Raw genomic sequence first — 25,934 nt, forward strand, 5'->3', positions numbered from 1 at the left:
TGCCGTTTAGTCTGCTTTCCACACGCGAAGAGCGCGCAGTGTCGCCTACAAAAAAAAATCACCCACGATTACGGTACTCCCGAACGCCTAATTTGAGCGCAGCTCTATACGTGTTTTCATTTCGCGATATATTGGCTGGCGCAGACACTCTGTCTCATGCGGCACGTTGCAAACGGAGCGAAGTGTGGCCCGACTGCCTCGCTAATATGGAGATCACGAGAGCCAGCGCGTGGGGTCAGCGCGTGGGCGCGATTCACAGCAGCTGCCGCTGAAAGACCTCCCAGACGACGCGCGCTACTCTGGTTCCATCTCGTAGCCATCGTCGCCGCACTACACTTTTCTTCTCACGCTTTCGCCCATATAGTTTCTAACTTTAACACCTAGAGAGGGATCTGGCGCCACCTTCTATGGGAGTTTCTTAAAGGTCGCTGTGCCGTCATGGGAATAACGGAATATGTGTTTGCGAGGCTTGTGCTGGCTGGTGTTGTACAGGCTTGATCTAAAACGTGGATATGGCTACACAGATAATGCGTTCTTAAAATAAAATCTACATAAAGGGCTTTTATTCACCAATATTACATCTCTCAATAAAGTTTACTGACCTCATCTACGAAGCGAAGAAAAGCCGTGGAATGAAGCGAAGAAAAGCAAGAACAGACGACAAGAGCCGCTATTCTGGACAATCCGCCATTTTCTTCGAGGCGGGACGCAAATTTGACGTTTCGCCTAAGAAACTGTAATGTAGGCATTGAACTTAGTGTTATTGATAAAGGAAAACAGTTTTCCTCCCCAGTAGAAATAAAGCAGCTAGCTCAAAGCGTACGATTATTCCATCAAAATCGTTTCTCGCTTCCATCGTCTGCATGGGCACAAGCTGTCGTCAGCTTCATTAGCTAGGATGCGTGTCCTCGGGGAATGGAATGAGTCTTCGTATATTGGCGCCCACGTGCTTGCTTTCTGCCTTGAGACAACATACGCAACCTGCCAGTGATGATCAGCCCACGCCACGGTGTAAGATATATACTCTTTAGGTGAAGACACTCGCCAGACTCGATCGACCAGATAAAGTAGCAAAGGCGCGCGCCGATCGGCCCAGTGACGGCAGCGGATACCTATCGGCAGTACGACGCAACTTAAACACAGAAAGCTTTTTATTGGTTTAATCTCCCGTTGTTATAGCAACCGGCGGTTCGCGGGAAATCCTAAATGATTGAGTGACGCACGAAAGTAGGTCACCGGGGAGAGGGCATGCGCGCGTTCCTTGTCGGCGCACGGTCTCGCCTGCGTTCTAACTGAAGTTGCGTCGTTACGCCGATAGGTATCCGCTGCCGTCACCGCCCCGATAGACGCGCGCCCTTGCTACTTTATCTGCATGGTCGATCGCGTCTAGCAAGCAAGCCGAGAACTGTCCCCACCTAAAGAGTATATATCTTACACCGTGGCCCACGCTCTAGGCCGCGTTATCACATTCTCGTGAAACGCAAGTGACTCAGCCCGACTCGTCTGGGCGAGAAGCGGCCGAATATCATCGATAGCGTTGCGCACGCCACAGGTATTCGCTTGCGCGACGCAAGCGCCGGCGCTGCCATCTCTTGTTCACTTCGCTTCTTACTCGCACCGCGAGAGGAAACTTCAAGGCGCTGCCTTGCGTACATTTCTTTTTATAAATTAAGATGTCACCGTTGTCATAGCCTTTGATGACGCGAAAAATTGTTAATATTGATTACAATACAAACGCCATAATTAAAACTGCAAAATGTCGCCGAAAGTTTGCTAGTTTCGATCAACCAATATTATTTCAAATAAACGTGCTTTTAATAAAAATGATGGTTCAAAACACAAATGCCAACACCACCCGAGAGCGATGCAAATGCTATGAACACGCGTTGTGAACAAAAGATTTTTATGGTCCGAAATGACAGGGAAAATGCGGCGATACGCATGCCTCTCCACTGCCATTGCATATGGCCGCTGGATTACCATAATTCGCGCGGCTCGTCGCACCACAAATTATGGCGGAAAATCTCTGCAATGGTGGCCCAGCGCAACGTCACGCAACGTCAAATTGACGTTTACCAAACGGCCCTTCCTGTGATGCTCCATGTCATAGAGTTTCATATTACTATAACTAGAGGGCAATGTGGCACTGCGATCGTTCAACTATCATGGTAATGATGGTATAGTGCCCAGAATATACTTACGTATATTCTAGGCACTATAATGATGGGAAGTACAGGCTACGGATTGGTATTCTGTTGACTGGCGAACTAGTCTACAGGTATTTTTTTGTCAGTTTTGGTTTCGCTAGTTTTGCTCCAAGCGCAGTTGCTACAATCCGTAGAACACAAACTTACTTGTGGTAGGAAAGGTTGCTGCTTCCTGGCTGTAGTCTGGGGCCGTATTCTGAAACGTTCGCCTAGGCGAAATTTCGCCTAGGCGAAATCAGCGTGCGCGCTGATTGGCTGGTTGGGCAAATTGAATGACGTCGGGCTCAACCACCCAATCAGCTCATTTAATTTTGCTAAAACAGCCAATCGGCGCACGCCTGAAAGCGAAAAAAGAAATTTCGCCTAGGCGAACGTTTCAGAATACGGCCCCTGCTGTCGCAAAACGGGTAAGCGCAAAGCCACGACATAACAGTTGCTGGCGCGCACTTCAGAAGAAGCGGTACGTCAACATAAAATATAGTGAAGCATGCTCGTAAGAGGCCACAAGCGTCCAAAATAGCACTGCAGCAGATGTGTTTAAAAGTTTTTGATTTAGAAACTCTATGCTCCATGTATTTTTTACCGCCATGGCCGCTGTCCACTTAGCTGTCTATTTAGCCGTCTGATAAGTGGTGGTTCGTGAGGAAAGGGAAAGGTTGACGCTATCTTCTGCAGCCCTTGAGGGAGCACGGCTCAGCGCCAACGGGGAGGGGTAAGTGGGAGCGAAAGAAGGGATAGAGTGGAGTCACGAGCCGTCTAAAGCGAATATTGGAACACACCTATTCTAGTACACTGTAAACACACCCTTTCTTGCATACCACGGCGCAGCAGCGCCACATTTCCCTCTAGGTTTTATAGTGTGAAACTCTATGGTGTAGCCAGGCGCGTCTTCAAGGCCATGGAGGGAGAAAAAAATGTTCCTTCCTCCATGTTCCCTCCTATATTTTCCTTGCTCCATGAATTGCTGGGAGTCGCGAATAAATGGCGACTTCTTCTGACGTCACCCACGAGCGGCACACAAGTTTGTTGTGATTTGCCGCACAGGCGGAGGATTGTATGCTATTTCACAACACGTCATTCTACGGAAAACCAAACAAGAACACTTCACCAAATCCGAAGCCAGCTCTGTTGTTCTGTTTGATCGCTAAAATAGATCAAGTTTAGTGACAATAGCGGTGCCACTTGGCAACCCTGTTCCGGTCAACGATTTTTCGCTACGCCGTTGCGCGAGCGAAGGAGCGAAGTCTGCTGGAGTGCGCGCGCCGGTGCGGAGTGTAGTGCAGCGGTACTGTGCAGCTGTAGGGGCGAGCGAGAGAGAAGCGGTTGTCCTAATTGCTATGCTCTGTCGTCAGCTGCCTTTTCCTTGCTGATAAACGCTAGACGCTCGCCATGGTCGGTTTCGTCGCTTGTGGGCCCAACGAGGCTCTGGTCGTGTCCGGTAAGTTTTCCTGTTTGGCCCCTTCCTTGCTCAGATGCCCCGCCCCTTCGCGAGCGATTTCCCGCAAAACATCAACAATAGGCCTAGGGTTTCAACCCGGTTGTCATTGCAGTTTTTAAAACGTCGCAAAGGCAACCGCAATGAAGCGTCGGGCGTAAACGTATTTATTGTAATTAGTGCGTTGAAAAATTGGTCAGCGTGCAAACAAGGAAAGAACTAACCGAAACACTTGTCGTGAAAAAGAGAAGTGAAGGCTTGTATTGCTACATATGTGTGTCGCGACGGCTGACGCTGTTTATCTCTTTGCGAGCGCGCGACTCGCCTTGAAGTTGTGGCGCGTGGCTGATATGCTGCTACAACTTTTGCTCTGACGATACCTTTATGGTGCTACATAGACTGCGTTGTGGTGACGGTCCGCTTGGCTTGTAGCGCGAAGTAGTTATGTCTCCGATGTTCCCAAGAAGCTGCAGTTTTTCAAGCTTGCTAATTTCAAAGTGTAGTCTCAATTTCTCGCGCTGCAACGTACGTACTGCGGACTGCAGCTGGGCCTGGCGAGTGGTTGATGTGATGCGTTTATTTTATACCGACACGCTCTATCAGGCTAGCACATAAGATGTTGTAAATAACGTACCCGAGGCGCACGTTTCCTCGGGTACGTATGGCTCAGCTTTTTGTGTGAAACCGAAAAACACGAAAAAAAGAAATGTAGGCGTAATGCACATTCAAAAATTCGCTTCCATATGAGAAAGTTCGTATTCGAGGACATTTAGGCACAGGAGAAAGACAAATTTGTAGTACTTTCGTAGTATCAATGTGTTCAGTTATCACTAAATTGTATAATGCAGCACAAAGACTAGGCTTGTTATACATTGCTTGCGGTCAGTGTAAAATGTGAATTGTTTTCCTTGTCATGGGGCTAAGTAAAAGTGATCATTGATCTTGACAGCATTGTGCTTAGTAAATGTCTAATGTAACAGCGAGTGTACCGCTTACTGTAGTCACCATCCCTCTACATCGCGGTTTTTGTTGTCACATTTCAAGAAAATTTGTTGAGTTGCATCAATTGGATGGCTGGTTTGTATGACAATTGCATACAGGGTATGTCCGAAAAGTAATGTCAGTGAGTCGAATAAAAAATAGTTATTGATCAGATCAGTACAACACATTAAAAGGTTTCAAAATAGGCTCCTCCTGCATCGATACATCGCTTCCAGCAAGATTTCCAAGCATCGAAGGAGTCACGGTAGGCCTCCTCCGGAAAGTCCTTTAGAGCCTTGGTGCAAGCCTCTTTGACTTTGTAAACTGTCCCGAAATGATGTCCTTTCATTGGAGTTTTCAAGCACCACTGGTAGACTTGACGTTCTGACAAACAGTTATCACCAAAGGCCGTCTTTATCATCGGAAATAGTTTCACTGTGGGACTTGCTGAGTTTCACACAAATCTTGAAGGCAATCCTTTGTTCCAACGAGCGTTGCATTGCGGCTTGCATGGGAAATGAAAACGAGTTTCACGGAAAAGCCTCCACCCCTCCACCAATCCCAACTGGTCCTAGCGCGCGCCGACGTATAGTCGCTTCACTATATAATCACTGACATTACTTTTCGAACAAACCCTGTATGTTTCATGATAGCACCACATTCAGCCCATATCATATTTCACTGTTTGCCACTACAACTCTGCTGATAAAAATAATACAAACATGTGCTGTTGCATATTACACTAGCTGAAAATGCCAATAAATTTTTAAAAAGTTGGCGAGAAGAAAATGCTATGCTGTTTTGTCAAGAGTTGCAAAAAAGACACATTTAACAACTCAATCGCCAAAATAAACTGAAAGTTCGGTCTTTGGCTAAACATCAAAGAAAGATTGAACTTTTAAAAGAAAAACGGGAAGAAAGAAAAAACACTCAGCCCGAGATGCATGACTAGAAGCCGCCTTGTCACTGCAAAGGGATGCTTTCAAACATCTCTAGCTAAAATCAGCAGAAAACTGATTGCTTTCTTTCTCATTCTTTTTTGTAATAGTCCTAGGATGCTAATTAAGCTGGTTTTAGTTCTTTGTTTTAGCCCCATTCGTTTTGGTACAGTTATATACTAGACAAGAAAACACCACCTCTTCTGAATTAGAGTATTTTTCTTAGTACTGTTGTGCCACTGAACATTGCTCCATTAATGTAGGAGCACAATAAACATGCCTTCCATAGCGGTAGCACTCTTAATAAATATGAAATGGCATTGAATATCAGATAAACTCTCCTCCCTATCCCACGTCATGAACTATTAAATGCAGGTTTATTAAATTGCAGCTTGTTGTACCAGCTAGGTTACCATGTTTCCATTTTTTCCCCTCATTATTGCATGTGAATTCGTCAGTAAGCCAATCAATCAACCAATGAACGTGTGTGTGTGTGTTTCTGAGCTATGGAGAAACATCGCATAATGTGAAAAATGGCAGCACTTTGTGCTTGTGTACCTTAATCACAACCACCGTGGCTTGGATTAATGCACTCCCAAGCTTATTTTTATTGATCAAAGCCCTTGTGTTTGCAGCAAGGCAGCATTCTCTCCATTCTCTCATTGCTAGCCCATCGCTTATTTGTGGCTGTGGGCATTTTCAATTTTTGGTGCCAACTTTCTAGCTGGCACTGTATGCTGCGGCCCGTCACTCTGCAGCCAGTATATAGGCTTCATTAGTTAAAGTATGCTTGGGAATGCCTCAATTCAAGTGCATAATGGCATAGTTTTTGTTTGTTATTTTGCAGGTGTTTATTGAGCCTAGAAAAAAATTTTGACGTTGGCTGTAGTTAATGACAGACTCAGTACTTGACGCTCCCTCCCTAGAAAATTCCGCTTATGTGACATAACGTTAAATTAGTTAATACTTTATCATTGTTCGCTAGACTTGTGAACGCAGTAGCCCAGTGGCTATGGCATTGTGCTGCTGAGCATGAGGTCATGGGTTCAATCCTGGCCATGAGAGCTGCATTCCTATGAAGGCGGAATGCAAAACCACTCGTGTATCATGCATTGGGCACACGTTAGAGAACCCCCAGGTGGTTAAAATTGTTCCCACTACAACCTGCCTCATAATCAATTCATGTTTTTGGCATGTAAAACTTTAGAATTGAATTTTTTTTACACCTATAAAGGCTGTCTTGCACATCATGACTGTCCATTTGTCTTGATGACTAATTTGATTGTAAATTTTGGTGTAGAAAATTGTTCGAGGACTTAAAACTTTGGCATTGGACCTAATCAGACTGTGCCCAGCTGTTCTTTCTTCTCTAGTATCATATAAGAGTAATATTGTTGTATTTGAAACAGAATATAAAATTCTGATAGAACAACCAAACTTCAGCTGAATGCACTTTCATGCACAAATAACCATGCCATCTTACATGTTGTAATCGGAAGTACAGAAACCATTTTTCTTGCCTACCAGCAGACAACTGATATGAGACATCTGTTGCTGTAGCTCAGTCTTGACAAATGCGATTACAAAGTTATGTACAGTGCAGTGAGAGAGGAGTGCTGTGACCTCAACAGCTCCCTCCTGACTGTACCTATGAATTCTTAGTGCATGCACTTGTGCAATGTCACCATGTATTGATCTAACGTTTTCTTTTGTCAGATGCCTTGCATTCAAATTATTAAGCTGGCTGAAAGTTAATCTGAGAACCTAGCAGGGGCGGGGGGCATACTTTCCTATTCCTCATCAGCCTATTTATGTCCACTGGAGGATGAAACCCTCTCCTAGCTACCTCCAATTACCCCCCTCCAATTAGCCGACACAATCTTATGCTTGCAAATTTCCTAATTTCATCGCACCACCTAATTATCTGCCGTCCCCAGCTGCGTTTTCTTTCTCTTGGCATCCATTCTCTAGCTCTAATAAGCCATTGGTTATCTGTTGTACACATTCATGGCATGCCCAACACCATTTCGTCCTCTTAATGTCAACTAAAATATCGGCTACACCCATTCACTCTCTCATCCATACCACTGTATTCCTGCCTCTTAATGTTGCACCTGACCCGCTGTCCTGGCATAGTGTCTATGGCGTTACACTGCCAAACCCGAGGGCGCGGGATCAAATCCTGGCCATGGATTTCGTTGGGCATTTCGATTCGCATTTCGATGGGGGCAAAATGCGAAAACGCCTGTGTACCGTGTCTTGGGTGAGTGTTAAATAATCCAAGGAGGTCGTAACTAATTCGAAGTTCCCCCGCTATGGCGTGCCTGATAACCATATTGTTGTTTTGGCACTTAAACCCCAGAATTTAGTTATGTTTTGTAACTGCGCACCTAATTTTTTTTTTTTTCATTGCTCATTGTACGGTACTTATTTTCTCAAGCTTCTGCCCCATGTGTTAGTACAGTAAAATGCAGTGATTATACATTTTTCTTTTAAAGGATAGTGGTAAGCTGTCAGTCATGACATGGTAATGGCTTTACTGTGTGCGCTGCAACCTATTTTTATTCTGTTAATTTCCTTCTCATGATCAGGGTCCTCTTTGACTAATTGGCCTAAAGATACTCTTGCACATGTTGTAGGGGCTGACTGCCAGTGACAAATTGGTCACACATTCCTCATGTACTTGTTCTCTTGCTAGGCTGTGAGCATTACCTTAGCCCTTCTGCATATTAATATTTATACCTACTTTTAAACTTCCTTTCCTATAGCCCTAATTCATTTGTTGCAAGTCATACCAATCATTGTTAAGCAGGACAATGTCATCTGAAAACAGCAGGTTGCTGAGATGCTGCCCATTGATCCTCACCCCAAACCCTTCCATAACTTGAATACTTCTGAATATGCAGTGAATAGCATTGGGATATATTGTCTCCTTTCCTGACCCCTTTCTTGATCAGTATTTGCCTTTCCTGTGTGGAATTAAGGTAGCTGTGGAATCTATATAGATATTTGCTAAGACATTTGCATATGCTTCCTGTACTCCTTGATTAAACATATCTCTGCTAGGTATGAGTAAAATGTGTGTACCTCAGTGAAATGTGAGCTTCAATGGCTGGGGGGGGGGGGGCTCTTAGCAACTGTAGAAGCCTTCAGTTCTGCAAGCTTACATAACAAGCCACCTTTCCTGTTCACCTTTTGATTGAGTGTTTTTTCTTCTTGGCGTCTGGTTTTTGGTTGCGCGGAATATTTTGACAAGGTCACTTCTGCTCTGCTCGTACCCCCGACAGGGTGCTGCCATGCCCACCCGCTGTTGGTTCCTGGGGGCAGGGTCTTCGTCTGGCCCATAATCCAGAGAGTGCAAAAGTGAGTGATGGATGGGACTGTGCTCAGACGTCAGGCTTTGAAGGCTGTTTGTGTGTATTGGTTGTTTTTTTTCTTGTGAAGAGTGTTTGGTGGCTCCCTATTGAGGTAGGGAGCTCTTCCATGCACCACTCATTCGTTTGTACTATTTTTCTTGTTTTGGAATGTGCAAGGGCTGGTTGCCATAGTATTAATCTAATCCTTTAGCACGAGAAGTATGCCACTCTACCTAAATGTTTTGTGTTCATTAGGTATCACTTGAAATATGTTGAAATTCAACGGAACAACAATAAAATTATTGCTCTGCTTTTTTTTTTTGGCAATTCATTTGCGATAAACAGACTGCAAATTAATTTTCATATTTTTAAGTGCATTTAGACGGTCCCATGCCTAGCTGCACCTGCCCTGACTACTTGAAAATGTTTGCATAAACCCTCACTTCACTTTTGTCATTTGGGTTGATTTGGGCTGACACTTGCATTTCAATGGGATAAGTGTATATGTACTTTGTATAAGCTGAAGGGCATGTTGGTTCTTATATGTGCAGGCAAGCTCAAAAGTTAACAGGATGCGACTTCTGCAGAGGTAAAATGTCAGCCCAGTTTTAGCTTGCAGCGATCAAAATGGTACAACACTATGTGGGTTGTATTTACTAGTACACATAGCACATTTGAAATCAAAACTGCATATGCTCAGGTTTGGGAAATATTTTGCTTTTTCTGAGGGCCGCCCCCCCCCTCAGAAAAAGCAAAATATTTCCCAAACCTGAGCATATGCAGTTTTGATTTCAAATGTGCTATGTGTACTATCCCTCATCCTCTTAACTTTTGACCCTGCTTGTGCACCTCCATATACAGCACCATGCTTCTTTCTTTCTGCATATCCATGTCTACAACACATTGAGTGGTTCTTCCTGATCCTTGTAGAATCAGCCTGAACACCATGACGTTGACCATTGAGAGCCCCAAGGTCTACACACAACAGGGCGTTCCTATATCAGTCACAGGCATAGCTCAGGTTAGTAGCCTTTTTGTTTTTTCAGCTACTGTCTGATCATTGCAGCTGTATGTGGTCAAGTCAACCCAGTTTCCACAGTACACTGTTGTGAAAATGTGGCGACAGTTTATATGTAGACCTGCTTGCAGATAGCTTCATTTGTACACCTTAGATGCAAAAAGCAAAGGGCAACAGTAACTGGCTGGCCTTAATCTTTCTGCAATAGGGTGTACCTGTGCATAAGCAGCTAAGTATGTTATAGGCATTTGTATCCTAGTTATAAAATGCACATCCAATCTTCTTGGTGTACGTGCTGTTTATTGTGTTATGTGGCTCTAAGTGGACATCAGTAAAAACCTAGTCTTTCGATGTTCACTGAACCTTCCAGCCATTGGCATAGCCCCCTCCCCCCCTTCCAAAATTTTTTGACGAACCCACCCCTCTTCCCCATGGAACAGAAAGTTTGATGAGGTGGGCTCCAAAAGAGCGACATGGATTTAAGAGTAAGCTTGAATGTGAAAGCAAGGCGAGGGCTAATGGTGGTCCGAAGGGGTCACTGCTGCTCTCCACCAGGCCTTCGTGTCGTCGAAGAGCTTCTCATTTCTGATACTTGATCGAATGGTCAACCATGCTGCGCAGAAGAAAAACATTCTGAAAAATATTGCGACTTGCTTGTCTAGGAAACGCATAACAAGCAACCCCTTTTTTTTTTTCTTGTCTCTGACTTTCATTATGGTATTAAACTTAAGAGCTTACTGTTAGGCTAGTTTGTACACACTGTTAAGAATGAAAACAGGGCAAAAAATGGGACAAAAAGGACCTACAAAGCGCTGATTTGTGCACGGCAAAATATATCAAGGACGGGGGGGTGCTGGGCCAGGCAAGCTAATAAACTGCCACAACAAACAGGTGTGAGGGTAGTTAGGTGAATGGCCTCAAAGTCCACACAGAAACAAATATAGGAACGTTAGGGGCCGCCGAGTGCGATAGTGACTAATGGATAAAAATTTTAAGAAGGGAGTGGGGTGATGGATACAAGGAGAGGGGAGGGGGGGTGCATAAAAGGCGACAAGAAGGTAGTTGCAGGATAGTTATAGACATAGGGAGAGTGTCTCGTCACTGCTTGCTGCAGAGAGCCCATCCTAACTAAACGTCTCGGCAATTTTCAGAATAGACGGTGTCAGGAGACACCACACTTTCAAATCTCTCGGAGGTACTGGCCCCTATTTTACTGCCAACTATGGATGCCGTAATTTTCACAAAGGCTTCTAAACAGGACGCAGCCCTGCTTCGGACTGTCTGCCTCAATTTTCGAGTGTGATCAATTAACAATATGCATTGCGGGATGACTACAATAACATGATCGCAAGTTGCATCCAAACATCTCTTCAAACAAGTCGACAGCAGGTCACCGAAAGTGAGTGAAACTTGCATCAATTATGATGCTGTCGAGTTATAGCGCAAAGCTTCGGTCCTGTATTTTTAAATATAGAATAATATAGCCATGCCCACAACGCCGAAAGCACTGTTCTCTTTTCCAAGTCACATATCAGCTAGGTCATCGACATATAGAAATGCATCTGTTCGTAAACAAAATTTTAGTTTAAAAATATATATGTGTGTGTGTGTGTGTGTGTGTGTGTGTGTGTGTGTGTGTGTGTGTGTTGTGAGAGAGAGAGAGAGAGAGGGTGAAGGAGGGGGAGGAATGGTAGTTGTTGGTGGGGAACCCCCTCCCTCCCCCCGAAATAGATTTCTCCACTCCTTCCAGCCTTTCTGTGTTTCCTGTAAAATGTCATAGTTTGCAGTTCATAAACCTACAGATATCATGTGTACTATTTATTTAGTGATGTATGTATCATTTCAAGGGCAATGTGATGTTAGTTTGCTTCCGTACAGGGGGCATTGTAGGCGTCTTCTGCAACACACGTTCTGTAACCTTCAAATCAATCTTGCTGTTATTTTTTTCTGCTTATGTTAATGTTTTCTACTAAAAGCTGCTGTAGTAAATTTTTAACAAATGCTCATATATTCAGGGTCTTTGCTGCAAGAAGCTCATTAAAAGTTTGAGTATTCTTTTGGGCCAGTTGGTGAAGCATATTTGGAAGAGGTTGAAGTGCAAGACATGGAACCACAAAGAAGACATTATTGATAGGACAGTCGCCCAAAGGGACCCTCTAACGATTTTGACGATTTTGTACAAACGTACGGAGTTGTTAGGGTAGGTCCTTCTGATCATTAAAGGGGCCCTGAACCACCCATCGGGCTTGGTGAAACAGCATAGTCCGCGGGTAGCATACGCTGCTGTGAACATCTCGGCCAAGTTTTGTATTCGTACGTGGTGCGTTGAGCTCGCAAGCGGCGCGCGAAGTCAACTTTCTCTCAAACGCCCTCGTTTCAAAAAAGCCATGATCCTCTCTTCTGTGTGCTTTATTGCACAATAAAGCACATTCCAATACGCAGCTGCTTTTGGTCGCTGCGGTCGGTTACACCGCGGCCGCCGCGGGGTGCCGCCACGAGTCCACTGGCTAAGCGCACTGCGGCTCTCTGACCAAAACTGGAAATTTGAACTGCGTGCCATGGTGACGTTGTGGCCCTGCCCCACTCCGCCGTAGCCTTCGCATTGCAAGGCATTGAAGAAGGAAGGGGGAGCACAGCTTAGGCTGTGTTTGATTGCCAATAACTCCGCTTATGCTGAACGCATTGAAGTACTATTTGCGGCAAAGTATTTCTGAAATAGCCTATTTTCACCTAAATTGTCTTTTCTCCACTTCGATAAAAAGTGGTTCAGGGCCCCTTTAAGTGACGCATTTAAGCGCTTCGCGTAAAGCATGCAATTTATTATAAGGTCTTAAAAATGGGGATAGCTTCCAATCGCAGCAGCTCCACTCCTCTGTTTCCAGCCGCCCTCTCCCAATTTAGTTATCCAAATTGACATCAATTGGGCGAGCTATCTGATTGGCTACCCAGGTTGCATGATCGATAATTTTTCCAACTTTATGGTGAACAAATGTTGTTCGTAATAGTTAAAGTTGGTTAATCTGTTTCTATAAAATAGTCATGCAGAAACTCCTCTGGGAATTGTCTAAGTATGTGTAAGCATTGTGCCACTTGCTCATCTCCACGTAGCCTTGTCATTATCATTGTTATGAAACTTGATCCGACCAGTATAAAACATTATTGCTTGTTATCAATCTTATCGCAATCAATCCGATTCTTTTCAACCCTTATCTGTCCTTTTCAACCCTTATCTGTCCTTTTCAACCCTTATCTGTCCTTTTCAACCCTTATCTGTCCTTTTCAACCCTTATCTGTCCTTTTCAACCCTTATCAAACTTGATCCAACCTTATCAGCAAATAAACCTTATCAGAATTGCTCGGACCATTATAAGCCCTTATTACTCTTTAGCACCTTATCCATTTGGGTTGAACAAATATCAACTGGGATGAGACCCATATAACCCCTCATCACTCCTTATCATCCTTATCAACTCCTGGATTGCTTATCTGTCTTCATTGCGTGACGTGAAGCCTATGAGCCCTCAAAAATTGGTGGCATTTCTGTCATTGAAGGAACGCCCCAATGGAAGGCACATTCTGCGACCACCTAAACGTATTGGGGATGTGGCGTGTTTAGCATTCAATTTTCGCAAAAGCTGAATTTTCCTTATGTCTAGAATGCTCCTAGTCGACTCTACATGTGATCCTAGAGATGGATTTTATTCTACCATCACCAAATCTTTCAACAAAGCCTTCATAGAAACTGTTCTCCTTTGACATTTGTTTTGTACTGATGGTACAACACATTCATATGGTTCAGATATATTCACTCCTGCAAGTGTGTGTGTTTAGCCCAGTGGGTCAGACACTTGGCTTCTGAGCATGGGGTCGTAGGTTTGAAACTCGCCACTGCCAGCATTTTTCCTTTCGAATTTATTTTGTTCTATACATTAATTTCTTTATAGCAAGTCTTTTTACGTGACAGACGGATGGACGGGTTTCCTCGTTGTGTAGGCATAGAAATGCTTATGCATTTTAAAAAAGTAAGAGAATATACGACGATACTTAAACACTACACTCAAGCACTTTCAGCACACAGCAAGTGACATCTGCTTGTGTTACAACATTCTCCATGTTGACGCGAGCTGCGCGGTCAATGCTGGTCTCGAGCTTTCTTTTCGCGAGCACCATGGATTGCCCTTGTTACGTTGTGGGCTGCAAATCTAGCGATCGGCAACATTTCAAGCTATGACATCGAACCTCTCTGCAAGGCAACATGTAAGTGGTGTGACTGCAGTGCATCGGGCTGTTGGTATTCAATCGGCACCAGCATCAATGCGGTTGCGGCCGTCGCTTCACGCCGTAGGATTACTACCACAATGGAATTTTAGCGTGTCTGGTATTTACGTATACACAAGCGCAAGCAGACAGGGGCTGGTTGTTTTACTGGATAAGCGGAGGTGCAAATGAGAACGGCCTCCACGGTGAAGCCACCTGGTGGCACAGAGCTCAACCAGACAGAGCTAATATAGTAGTAACCAAGTGTATTTTGCTTGGCTGCTGGTCTAAATTTTCGGCAGGAGCGTAATCATGTACACATTGTCTTTTTAATTGTTTAAAAACGCTTGGTTACAGCAATAGTAGCTCTGTGTTCGGCTGATTAAGCTCTGTGCCACCAGGTGGCTGCACCGTGCAGGCGGCTGCTCACGTTTACGCTAAGCTCCTTCATCACCGCGATAGTAGAATGGAGGGGCTTTAGTTTATGCCTCTGCCCATCGGTCAAAACGCCCAGCTCGCATGCGGTTACCGGAATACCAGACACACTCGGTGCTGCAGCAGAATACTCACAATGCACACTTGGAAAGCGCTCTAGGGATGGACAGCCAGGCGGCTAGCGGAGAGGTTGGAGAGGCTTCGCGTGCTGGCTCCAAGACAACCGGAAGTAGGCGACACGTCACATCATGACACAGAGCCAGTGAGCTTAGCCCCGATCACTTGGCGACGAAGTTGAGGAGAAAAAGTAGACTATGGAGGAGGGCAACTTGTAATCGTCCATAGCTCTGTTATACGAGATGCTTCACTTAAATTGTGGTGCTAATGTTTTACTGTAGCTGTACCCTACATGTTTACAAAATTTGTCCAAACCGTTTCAGGACCCCATTAAATATATTCTCATCAAAATACTCTTGTTCTTGGTCAAGGTAACGGATTTTGTTGGTTCCAAGTCTCAATCCATGTGTGATACGTGCCGATGCTGAGGCGGCAGTTTAATATGGTGCATTTTAGGAGTGCCATCTTCTGTAAAGACAGACCCGCTGCAGTAGCCCAGTGGCTATGGTGTTTCTCTGCTAAGCACGAGGTCGCGGGATCAGTTCCTAGATGTGGTCTGTAAAGCCCTAAAATTTTTTTTTTCTTTAAGCATTGCTGTTTTAAGCACATCAGTAGAAAAACTGTTGGTAGAATAAAGCCATTTAGCATAGCATAGTGGGCAATTATTTACTGCCCAGATAAGTGTTGAGATGATCTAACTTGATTATTTACCCAGTTCTTATCTGGTACTATATCAGACATCACCAAAACCAGTGGGGGAAATATTGCTGTAGGGGCAGGGAATTGGTCAGGTTCAAATGATCAATTTTCTTTACCTGGGTCAATATGGTGCCTGTGCAGACTCGGCACATGTGCAGGTGGTCATGTGTAGGTGGGGAATCACCCACTACTTCCCTGAAGATTGTAACAAGAACAAGATGCACTGCAATTATCCAGATGCGTGTATCAGATCTGCAGCATTTGCGCATTAACACCCCTTAATGCATATTCTTATCATGGATCTGGTCATTGGACTCAAGTCATAACTTTTATTACTGTAGTGAACCCTCTATTTGGCTGTTGCATTATCACTATTCAGACCGGCACACCTGGCTTAGAGAGGTCAGTGTTTCCAGAAAGCTTATTTGGATCATGGTTCTGAATACAATGGGAGGTGCTTTCTCGGGCCAAGAATTCTGTTAACTTGCATTATATTGATGTAAATAGTATATGTTGTGAACTAAAAGTTTAAAGAAGTACTGAGAAATTTTTTCCTTGGTTTTTTTCCCCCCTTTTATTGATAGCTGTTGATCTAGTAATTACAGTATGAAGCCTCCATTCCTTGAGAGTGCAGCGAATAATTGTTGCCTTTTAATGCAACCAGTTTGAAATGCACACAAAGTGCAGTGAAGTTTCAGATGTATTATTATTATTACTATTATCATTATTATTATTTCATTGAGACATATACAAACCACACAGGTATAGAGAAGCATGCTAGCAGTTACCTCCTGAAATATACACCGCAGCTACCCACTTGAATAGGAGGAAAGAAGGGAGATAGAAGCACATCGCATCACAAAGACAGGAAGAGCACTACAGGTTAAAGTTCAGTCCCATAGCTAAAAAAAAAAAGCATCTTGTCGAAACTCGGCATTTTGGAAATTGGAAGGCAGTGAGTGACACTGGCGGATGGTTACATCATGGACACCAAACATAGTGTGCTTGTGGTACTACTGCACACCACTAACCACAGTGCTGAAAGTGCGGTGCACTGAATCTTAGGCATGATAAAAGCGGAGAAAAGGTGAAAGGGTACCTGCTTTCCCTAATTAACAGCAAAGGACCAGGCTGAAGTTTAACCCTTTTCAAGTGTAGAGATGGGTGGAATAAACAAGGAAGCGGTGGTTTGCGGTGCACACCCCGCTTTTAGTGATATGGTCCTTGTGAGGCCTTCAGCCAATATACTGGGCTGATTGGCACGCATAAGTGATTAGTGATACCATGCACCACCCCCTTCAATTTTCGTGATGTAACCAGCCTTCTGGTTAACATTCAAAGCTGCACTGCATTTGGTGTGCATATTGAACTGCTTGCATTAAAAAATGATGATTTCTTGCGTTCTTGAGAAAGTTTTATAGTGTAATTATGAAGTTTACAGCAATTTACTAAAGCAAAAAAAGCAAAACATGGTGTTCATGTCAGTGCATAAAATAGCTATTATGTAATACTCTAAAGCCAATCGACCATTTCTGGCAACAGCAGACTGGCCTTTACATTTGTGATAGGCTGCACCATTTTCATTTTGTACAGCAAAGTCTGAGGGCTAGGATGGATGCTAAGGCTAGTTGGTTTGACATTAGGAATGACAAAGCAGTGCGAAAGATGTGGATGAAAGGAAGACTAAAGGACACCGCCTCTGTGGTGTCATACGTCTTCCTGTTGTCCATGTCTCTCGTGCAGTGTAATAACGTCTGGAGGCTTTCATTATTCCAACATTTTGCTGACAATATTCCTAAGCTTGTTAGGTGTTCGAATGTTTTACAAAGTGTACCGTTGTAGTACTTTTTGAATGAGATAAGTGCCAGAATGTGCTTGTTTAAGAACAAGTTTGTTAGGCTTTTTTCACACTTACTTCAATTTGTCTTGCTGGACTAGGTAAAGATCCAAGGGCAAAATGTGGAGATGCTGCGAGCTGCATGCGAGCAGTTTCTAGGAAAGAAGGATGAAGAGGTGATGCACATTGCACGCGAGACCCTTGAGGGGCACCAGCGTGCCATCATGGGCACCATGAGTGTTGAGGTGCGTGTTGGTTTCTTTCTGCTCCGTAAAACAGCAGCAAGTTTCGTGGGACTGTGGCACTAGGGCTGAGAAATCTACTTCATTATTTATTGGTTTAGTGATGAGGTAAGCAACAGTTGATTGAGTCTCATCAGTTAAGTCCTTCCACATGAAGGAAAGAGCTTTACTTTGAAGGACTTTAGTTTGCCCGAGTGTCAGAGGTATAAGTTGCACATGAAGCTGCTTATCTGATTAACGTGCTGCTTCAGAGGTGCCATGACTTCTCTTTTTGCATTTTTTGAAGCATTGTGGATACAGGTAGTATTGACTAAGCATACATTTTGTAAAAATACTATGAAACAAAATTGGTGAATTTCAGCATAATCATTAAATATGTGACGATATCAACAAATCATATGCAGTAGTTCATGCAAGTGCCAATGGAGTTGCAAGTGTCTGGTCTATTTCTGAATTTTTTCAGAATTAGTAAATTAAAGCTCTGGAATGCGACATTATGCTGCTGTATCAGTAGTACAATGAGATGTACAGATATATATCTCAAATTGAAACTCACTTTAGAGTTTCTTTAAAAGAGCACCAATGCAGAATTTCAAAGTTGAGATACCTTTGTCTTTCAGTTCTCTACATGTGGATACTACCAACTAAGTATTGGGGATGAACTAAGGTCGGAACATAATTTAAATGTATAGACAGTACGTTTAGCTGATCTCAAACAGGAGCACAACATGACTCAAGATATCAACATGTTATCAAACAATGTCCGTGGCATGCAAGCGTTCACTGTGCTCAGACAGTGCTGTTAGCATCACAGAAAGGTGTTCGGAGGCCAGTGCTTTTGGATATAAGGTATAACAGACTGGCTAGAGCTTTCGCAGGGGCTCTTTCTATATCCATTCTTATCCTGTATGAAATGCAAAAAGACGGAGTGAGGCAAAATGGCAATCACATTTGTTACGTGGGTGTGGAATCACCCATCACTTCCCTAAACATTGTAACAGGAACAAGATGCACTGCAATTATCCCGAGGCACTGTAGTTACCACAGACTTTTCTACAGACATCTGGCAGCTGTAGCTGCCAGATGTCTGTGCGTGGAGCCAAGTGAAGGTCGGGAGTTTTCTGTAGAAGGTAGCGTGGGAGGAGTATTTTGCTTGTAGAGAAAACTGGCTTTTCGAACTTGAACTGCACTTAAACCTATTCTTGCCAATTAATCCCCAGCTGCTGCACTATGACACCAATTGAATAAGATATCTGGACTGTTTGCATTGTCTTGCCACACTGTGGAAATGCATTGGAAGTAGTATTGGCAGCCTCCCTCGTTATTATGTATCACATACATGTTAGCTTATTCCTAACCTAGCCCAGCACAGTAAATTCTGACAGTTTGAACTAAAGTTTGGAAATACACCTTTTCCAACTGTGTAAAGTGTTCTCTGGAGATTGATCATTAGTGGGTAATTTGCACTGTCAGCAGGTGAATCAGCTCCTCAGCTATTGTAGCTATTCAATTAGCAACCAGATGGTTTACAGTTGTATGCCAATGAGCTTGTACAAGCTTGTTATTCTTAACCTCAGGAGATCTACAAAGACCGCAAGAAATTCTCCAAGCAGGTGTTTGAGGTGGCCTCATCCGACCTCGTCAACATGGGCATCACGGTGGTATCCTACACCATCAAGGACATCAGCGATGACGAGGTATGCCACATTTCGTTAAAACATTTGTGTGAGCATTGCAAAGCTGGAAACGCTGTTTCTTTGCTTAAAATGATTTGTAAGAGCATTCGTGATAAATTAGCTGTCGGGAATGTGCTAGTGTTCTGGACATGCATTGGGTTCTCCACAACTTTAAATTTGCTTTGAGCCTCTGGGATTGATTTCATGAAATGAACTTGGTACAGCCAGCCGATAATGTGCTCGACCACTGAGGCTATTTAGTGGTGCCAAAGAAATGAGATCAGTGCTGTGTTTGCAGACAAGCTTGGCCAATTGGACGGAAGGCTTGGATTGATTCCATTGGGATTTATGTGTATGAAATGCACACAATATATTCTCATGATGCGGCTTGTGTTATCTTTCCCCTGGATAACTTCAGGGTCTTGCTATCCTGCACAATCAAGGAAATAGTTCTGAAAGCATACTGCTTGTAAAATCATCCCCTATGAAATATTCACATACCATATATACAGTCGAACCCACTTAGAGTATAGACCACTTATAACGTAACCGCTTATAGTGCAGGACCGGATATAGTGCGGTCTTTTCAGACTCCTGTTAATTTTCCCATAGCACTCCATGTATACATGTATCGCTTATAGTGCAGTTGCGGGAAACGAAATACCGGTTACAGTGCGGCTGCCTGGGAGTATGGAAGTCAGCGGAGACGGCCAATGCTCCCCTCAAATGGGCGCTCCAAGGAGTACTCCAGGAAGAGAGACGAAGTGGAGGAGAAGGGCACGTGGTGGGAACGAACAGCCAGTGAGGCTGAAACCAGAATCATGAGTGCGAGTCGTGAAATATCACGGCACGCATAGCGAGCGAGGGCCACGAAACTGCCAAGGCCGGCCAACGCTCGCTTCACGATAACGGCAGTAAACGAAACTTCAGGGAGCGGGCGGCGCCGGCACGGCACGGGGAAGGGCGCACGCAGAGACCGTGGAATGTGAGGGAGGAGGGCGGCAGGGGAGCGGTTTTCGCCTCGGCAACTCCGCCGCTTCGGTGGCTCCCCTCACCCTCTCTCGTACCTCCCTCACTTTCAACTGTCACCGTGCGCGACCGCCGCCGTGCAGGCGCCGCCACTACAGCCGGCCCGGCGCCAGCTCCCGAAGTTTAGTTTTCTGCCGTTATCGGGAAGCGGGCGTTGGCCAGCCTGGGACAGCGCCGCTGCTTCCCTCTGCGCCGTAGCCGCAGCGTGCAAGGTCAACACGTGACTAGAAAGTAGAGGAAGCATAAAGGAGAAAGAAGGGTTCACTGCCATTTTCTACGTGTGGCTACGGTAGCGTGGCTGAGACGTCGGCACGTACACGCATGTTCCGGCGCAACGCAGAATCGGCGACCTTGCCATTTGAGAGAGGGTGAAATTTCCGCCGCGGTTTTTTTTTTTTTGGTTCACGCGTGGCATTGAGGGGTCTCACCTAAGCTTTTACTCTATGGCGGTGCCGGTGCAATGCCAGTCGGAGCCGTGTGATTTGGTTCGAATTAACGAGATTCGACTGTAAATTGAATGCAAACATTCTAGCAGCATTCCTCGACTGTCGCATACGCGTGGCGGCTCGGTGCACATGTTTTGAATATGTGCGGGCCTTGAAAATTGTTGCTTTGGTTATAGTGCGGTACCGCTTATAGTGCGGATATTCGAGACTCCGGCGACTTACATTATAAGCGGTCTACACTGTATAACTATCCCAGATACAACAATCTATTGGTTATAACGACCTTATTTCAGTGCAATTACGATTTTCTGACTCTCCCTATAGAAACTGCTTCCAGATATAACGAATATCTTTAAATCACCGTACTGCTACAATGCATGCTTCGAACCTGATCACAGTAAAAAAGGGCACACGCGAAGTGCCAAACGACGGAAGGGCGATCAAATTGGGCGCACGGCAGTGCGCGCCCCACTCCAGTTCAACCGCGGCGATGATATGGCCTTTGAGATGTGCGAGCGACCGCCTCGCGTGGATTTCAGAAGCCGCGAAGAAGGTCACGCGTGGTTATGCGTTTTCAAGGCACGCCTCCAGGGCAGAGACATGCCGCGTACAGCATGAAAACCTTGGCGCGGGGCGTGCACTGGTGCGTGCTCCAATGTGATGTCAGATGCTACAATGGCGTCACTCTCATTTTTGCGCAATTGTCGATGCGGCACCAGGTGCATACACCTGTTTCAACGATTTGGAACGACCATCTGTCTTTCCACCATGGGAACAACGGCCGCTCAAGCGTTCTTGTCGATACAGCCCGAGTCGGCGAAAACGTTGCACTACGCACTGCTGCCACGCATTGTTGCAAAGTGTCGGTGGTTACTATGCCGTTATCACGCGATAACAGTTCGGCGGCGCTTCGTTTACGCATTGCCGATTGCTGATAATGGTTCGCGGTGACGTTTTGCCTTTCGAACATCGCATTTTCTTTTTGCCCGAAACGGCATAGATAACACAATTTTACGGCTCTTGTGTAGCTGACGCACAGCCGTAATGCCGAGACCGTGTTGTCTGAGGTCTTTGCAGAATGGCAGCATGTTGCAGTAGTTTCCGAAATTTACGCTTCCGGCCAATTAGAATGCTTCGTTCTCATGTGCAGAATAGTTATGTCCCGTTGGTATTAAAATCTATCATAAGCTCTCGAATAAAAAATGGCGCTACACTGGCAGTTTCGAAATGAGAAGTAATCGGATCCGGGCTCCATTTTGAAAAAGCTACACGACACCGCATTTCGTTTTTTAGGTGGACGTTTCTAATGGAAGTTTGCAGCTAGGTGCGGGAACGCATCGGGAACAAAAATGACAATGTCAGTCTGGTTTTAGGAGCAGAGTGCTGCCGAATTGTATCTGCTGACGCCAGCGTTTGTGTGGTTAATTTTTGAGCGTTTTTAAGGGCGAGTCCATGTATAACAAACTGCTGATGTGATAACGACCACTTTTCGCGGCACTGTTAAGTTCATTATATAAACGGGTTCGACTGTATTGTGTAAAGACAGCACCCGCACCTCTAATTTGGTTTTAAATATTATGAAGTACTATTGAGAAAATCATTCATCCATTGGCCACCGCCCCCTTCCTGAGTGCACACCTTGTCAGCTACAGCCTGTGGTGAATGTTGCACTATGTCTACATGGTATCTGTGTGGTGTGAATAAAAGCACATCACACAGCACATGAGGATCCTGTTCAGTCTTGTTGCTTTTCACTGGATACTTAGTGGGAAACTTGCCAAATGAAAAGCATTGGTATGAGATTCACATCCTGGTGCCCCTTCGGCTTGTCCTGTTGTGCTTTCAAACTGTGTGCATGTTCATGCAGCTTGACAGCCCATGCCATTTTCCATCGACAGTGCCTGCTGGTGCATGCCACCCTGATTGCACATGCACTTACCAAAGATCTTCCGCATTTCGTTAGATACATTTATGGTGTTAACTTTCATCATTCTTGTGCCTCCTGAAATGCATGCAGCCAGTATGAACTGTAACATTTAATTCACGTTTCATCGCACAATGTGTAGCATGACTGTACATCAGTGTGCATCCAACGCTGGCTTCACCTTTGAACAGTGCGTTTTCGTGGTGAACTGTGAAAAGCTTATCTGCCAGTGATTATGAAAGAGAAGTCAGTGGTCAAGTAGAGGCTTGCCATGGTCATCGCACAGTGGAAAGCACATATGTTTTAAAGCGCAGCTCTTAGGCGAGCGTTGGCGTCCTACCTCATAACCAAGCGAACGAGCACAGCGAAAGATCAGAGCAAAGGCGGAGTACAACGGGAGATGAAAAAAGCGGCGAGAGCGAAGAGGCGCGAGGAGCAAAGCACAGGAGGAAAGTGCAGCAGAACCATGAGGTGGAAAGTGGAGGAGGGTATGGCAAGAGCGTGAGAAGAAAAGCGTAGTGCCGTGCATAAGGGGCTTTGCAGCGACGATGCCACCACAGTAGCGTGCGTCGTCTGTATGGAAACAAAGTGCTGTATGAGCAGAGGTTGTCGACAGTGGCTGCTCTGAATCGCACCCACATGTCACCCACGCGCTTACTCTCGCGATATTCGCACATAGCGCCACACTTCGCTCCGTTTGCACAAGACAGATTGTCCGTGCCAGTCAATATATAGAGAAATGAAAACACGTATACAGCTGCGCTCAAATTTTGCATTAGAGAGTATCGTAATCGTCGGTGAATTTTTTTCAAAGCAGATACACATTTAGCAACTTCTTACTCAAGTAATAGCCATGCCTTAAAAACTCTTACCCAAATTTAGGAGGAGCAACCCTTGCACAAGAATATACCGTATTCATGTGGCTGACTTCACCTCTCCTGGTCACATATGCTTATAAACACAATGGTTAGGCACAATGTTTGTACACAATTGACAGGCAGTCCCACAGTGTTTCACAAAAGCAAATACTGAAACATTCGTGCTCAAGCTGCCTTATTCTACCTGCTTGCACAGGGCATATGCAAGATACCTGCTGCTTGCTTCCGTGTGCCAACATATTGCCAAGCTGACATTTCCTATTCAACATGGTGATCATAGAAAAAGCTCGTGCATTTATTAATAGTGTACGCTCCTAATAGCTCTGCAGTAGTCACTTCTTTTTTTTTTTCCTTTCAGGGCTATTTGAGGGCACTGGGTATGGCCAGAACGGCGGAGGTCAAGCGAGACGCCCGCATTGGAGAAGCCGAAGCACAGAGGGACTCTCAGATCAAGGTAATCTCCTATGGCTTGAGTATAGAGTGCCTCTACTATGGTTGCTTTTGCAAGACGCGGGAGAAATGTAGGGTTAGTATACTTCAAAGGCATGAACATTAAAATTTGTGCAGTGAATTGCACCTTTAGAAATTGCATTGCACACCAACATGAAGATAAGTGCTGCTTTTCATGCCTTCTGTAGAAATTAGAGAAACTTCATGTCTTCCAAATAGATTTTTTCCCCCACAGGCAATAATTCATATGTACGAAGTTTATTGGTAAAAAGTCTGTACAGTGCTGTCAACTTACAATATTCACAAAGCCTGTAAATCTTGATTACCGTAGCTTATTATACAGTGCAGTCCATTTTTTATAGCCACTTGTACCTGCACTGATCTTAGGTCTACACCCAGGAATATTTTGCACTCACAAGAGCAACACTGTGTCTTGGTACAGTAAACCTTGTTAATATGCACCTGCTTAAAATGTACTAACAAGTGACAGTTGTAACAAATTGCCAACGGTCTTCATAAAGCGTTAAGTATTGGCTAACCACTTAAGACATAGTGGCTTGTTATAAGCCTATGCCTACTGGTTAGTGTGTGCCTTAATCATTTTTTTTTTTTTTTTGTGCGTAGAAGCTTACTGTGCCACTGACTCAGTGTGGCTGACACTGCATTGTGTTACAAGAGATCTTCTGCCTTTTCCGAACATGCAGAGACAGGTGTACCAATGATTGCAGCTTCGGCATGGGTACAGTGATGCCTATGTGGATAAGCATCGGAACCCATCGTGGTTGCGTGGTGGCTTTGGTGTTGCACTGCTAAGCCTAAGGGCACAGGATCAAATGCAGGCCACAGCGGTTGCATTTCAATGGAACAAAATGCAAAAACACCTGTGTGCTGGGCATTAGGTGCACATCAAAGGGCCCCTAAACCACCCAGAGGTCGAAATTTAGTTCTAGTGTTTCAGTTGTGCACGAGTCTACAACGAACACGTAGCTGCGAGAATTTTTCGAAATGGTGCCGTAATAGCGTAGTTATACGCATGTGATGATAGAAATGCGGCTCACGCTCGTTTCACTCTTTCCTTTGCTACTCTCCGTTCGTCGGCTGGTCTCTCCTTCTCGCCGAGTGCTCCTCCAAATCTCACGTGGTTTACGTCATCGCCAATGCGCTTCTCAAAACACTGTCCACTTCTGGTTAAGGCACGTCCACGCTAGCGGCAAATATACCGACAGCGAACCGGCCTCCAGTGCCGTAGAAAGTCTGCTGCGCGAGAGGTGTCCAAATTAAAAGGCAGTTCGGCCGGCGCACCGCCCGCCGCGCGATTGATGGGCCAATCGACGACCGCAAAGCTGCGTGCCTCCGCCCCTGGCGACGCAAACATCGGCTGCAGCTTCTGTACCAAACAAATTATTTCCGCTAGATAAAGTGATGCATAAATTGGACATTTTATGAAAAACGATATCCACTGTCAAACGTTAAACATGAACAAGAGCTCCTATACTTGTTGAGCTCAGCTGCAGTGCACGGCTACTGATGGCAGATGACCGGCTCGGCTGTGCTCACATCGCAGCCGATGACACCGCTAATATCAGCGTATTTTTTTCTTTGCGTACAATTATTGCGAAGAGTGACAACACAATGGCAAGAAAATATTGCGGCTTGTGAGCATTGGAAATTCATTCCAAAGCGCCGTTTGCTTGAGCCTTGAAGTGAATCGGAGAAGACGTAGCGACGATATCGGCGCTGTCGAGCGATCAGCGTCAGTGAGGCTACCGCACAAATGGGTCCTGGTCTCATCCTCTCTACGGCAAGGAAATCTCGCCGTTCGCGAGCAAATCCGCTGTCGAATGGCGGCCCGTAAATGGCAAATGGCGTGCGGCGAGTTAGCGTGCCGGTAACGTGGACGGGTCTTAGCCACGACTCGGCACTTCTCGGCTACCCGCTGTGGCTGCCGTGCTGGCCCGTGCTCATGTGAAGCGTGCTGCTATGGACCCTGTGTTGCGCTCACGTCTAGA

General features: G+C 45.0%; 1 protein-coding gene across 1 annotated transcript in view; it reads left to right on the forward strand.

The window, feature by feature from the left end:
* The first annotated feature begins 3,408 nt into the window (after positions 1 to 3,408).
* LOC119436353 (flotillin-1-like) overlaps positions 3,409 to 25,934 on the forward strand; it is an 80,531-nt gene continuing 58,005 nt past the window's right edge. Inside the window, exons 1-6 of the mRNA XM_037703171.2 lie at positions 3,409 to 3,645; positions 8,849 to 8,924; positions 9,848 to 9,938; positions 17,382 to 17,525; positions 19,100 to 19,219; positions 23,834 to 23,929. Coding sequence (XP_037559099.1) covers positions 3,597 to 3,645; positions 8,849 to 8,924; positions 9,848 to 9,938; positions 17,382 to 17,525; positions 19,100 to 19,219; positions 23,834 to 23,929 — 576 coding nt within the window. The 5' untranslated portion in view covers positions 3,409 to 3,596. The remainder of the gene's footprint in view (positions 3,646 to 8,848; positions 8,925 to 9,847; positions 9,939 to 17,381; positions 17,526 to 19,099; positions 19,220 to 23,833; positions 23,930 to 25,934) is intronic.

This window comes from Dermacentor silvarum, chromosome 1 (genome assembly GCF_013339745.2).
Source record: "Dermacentor silvarum isolate Dsil-2018 chromosome 1, BIME_Dsil_1.4, whole genome shotgun sequence".
NCBI lineage: Eukaryota > Metazoa > Arthropoda > Arachnida > Ixodida > Ixodidae > Dermacentor > Dermacentor silvarum.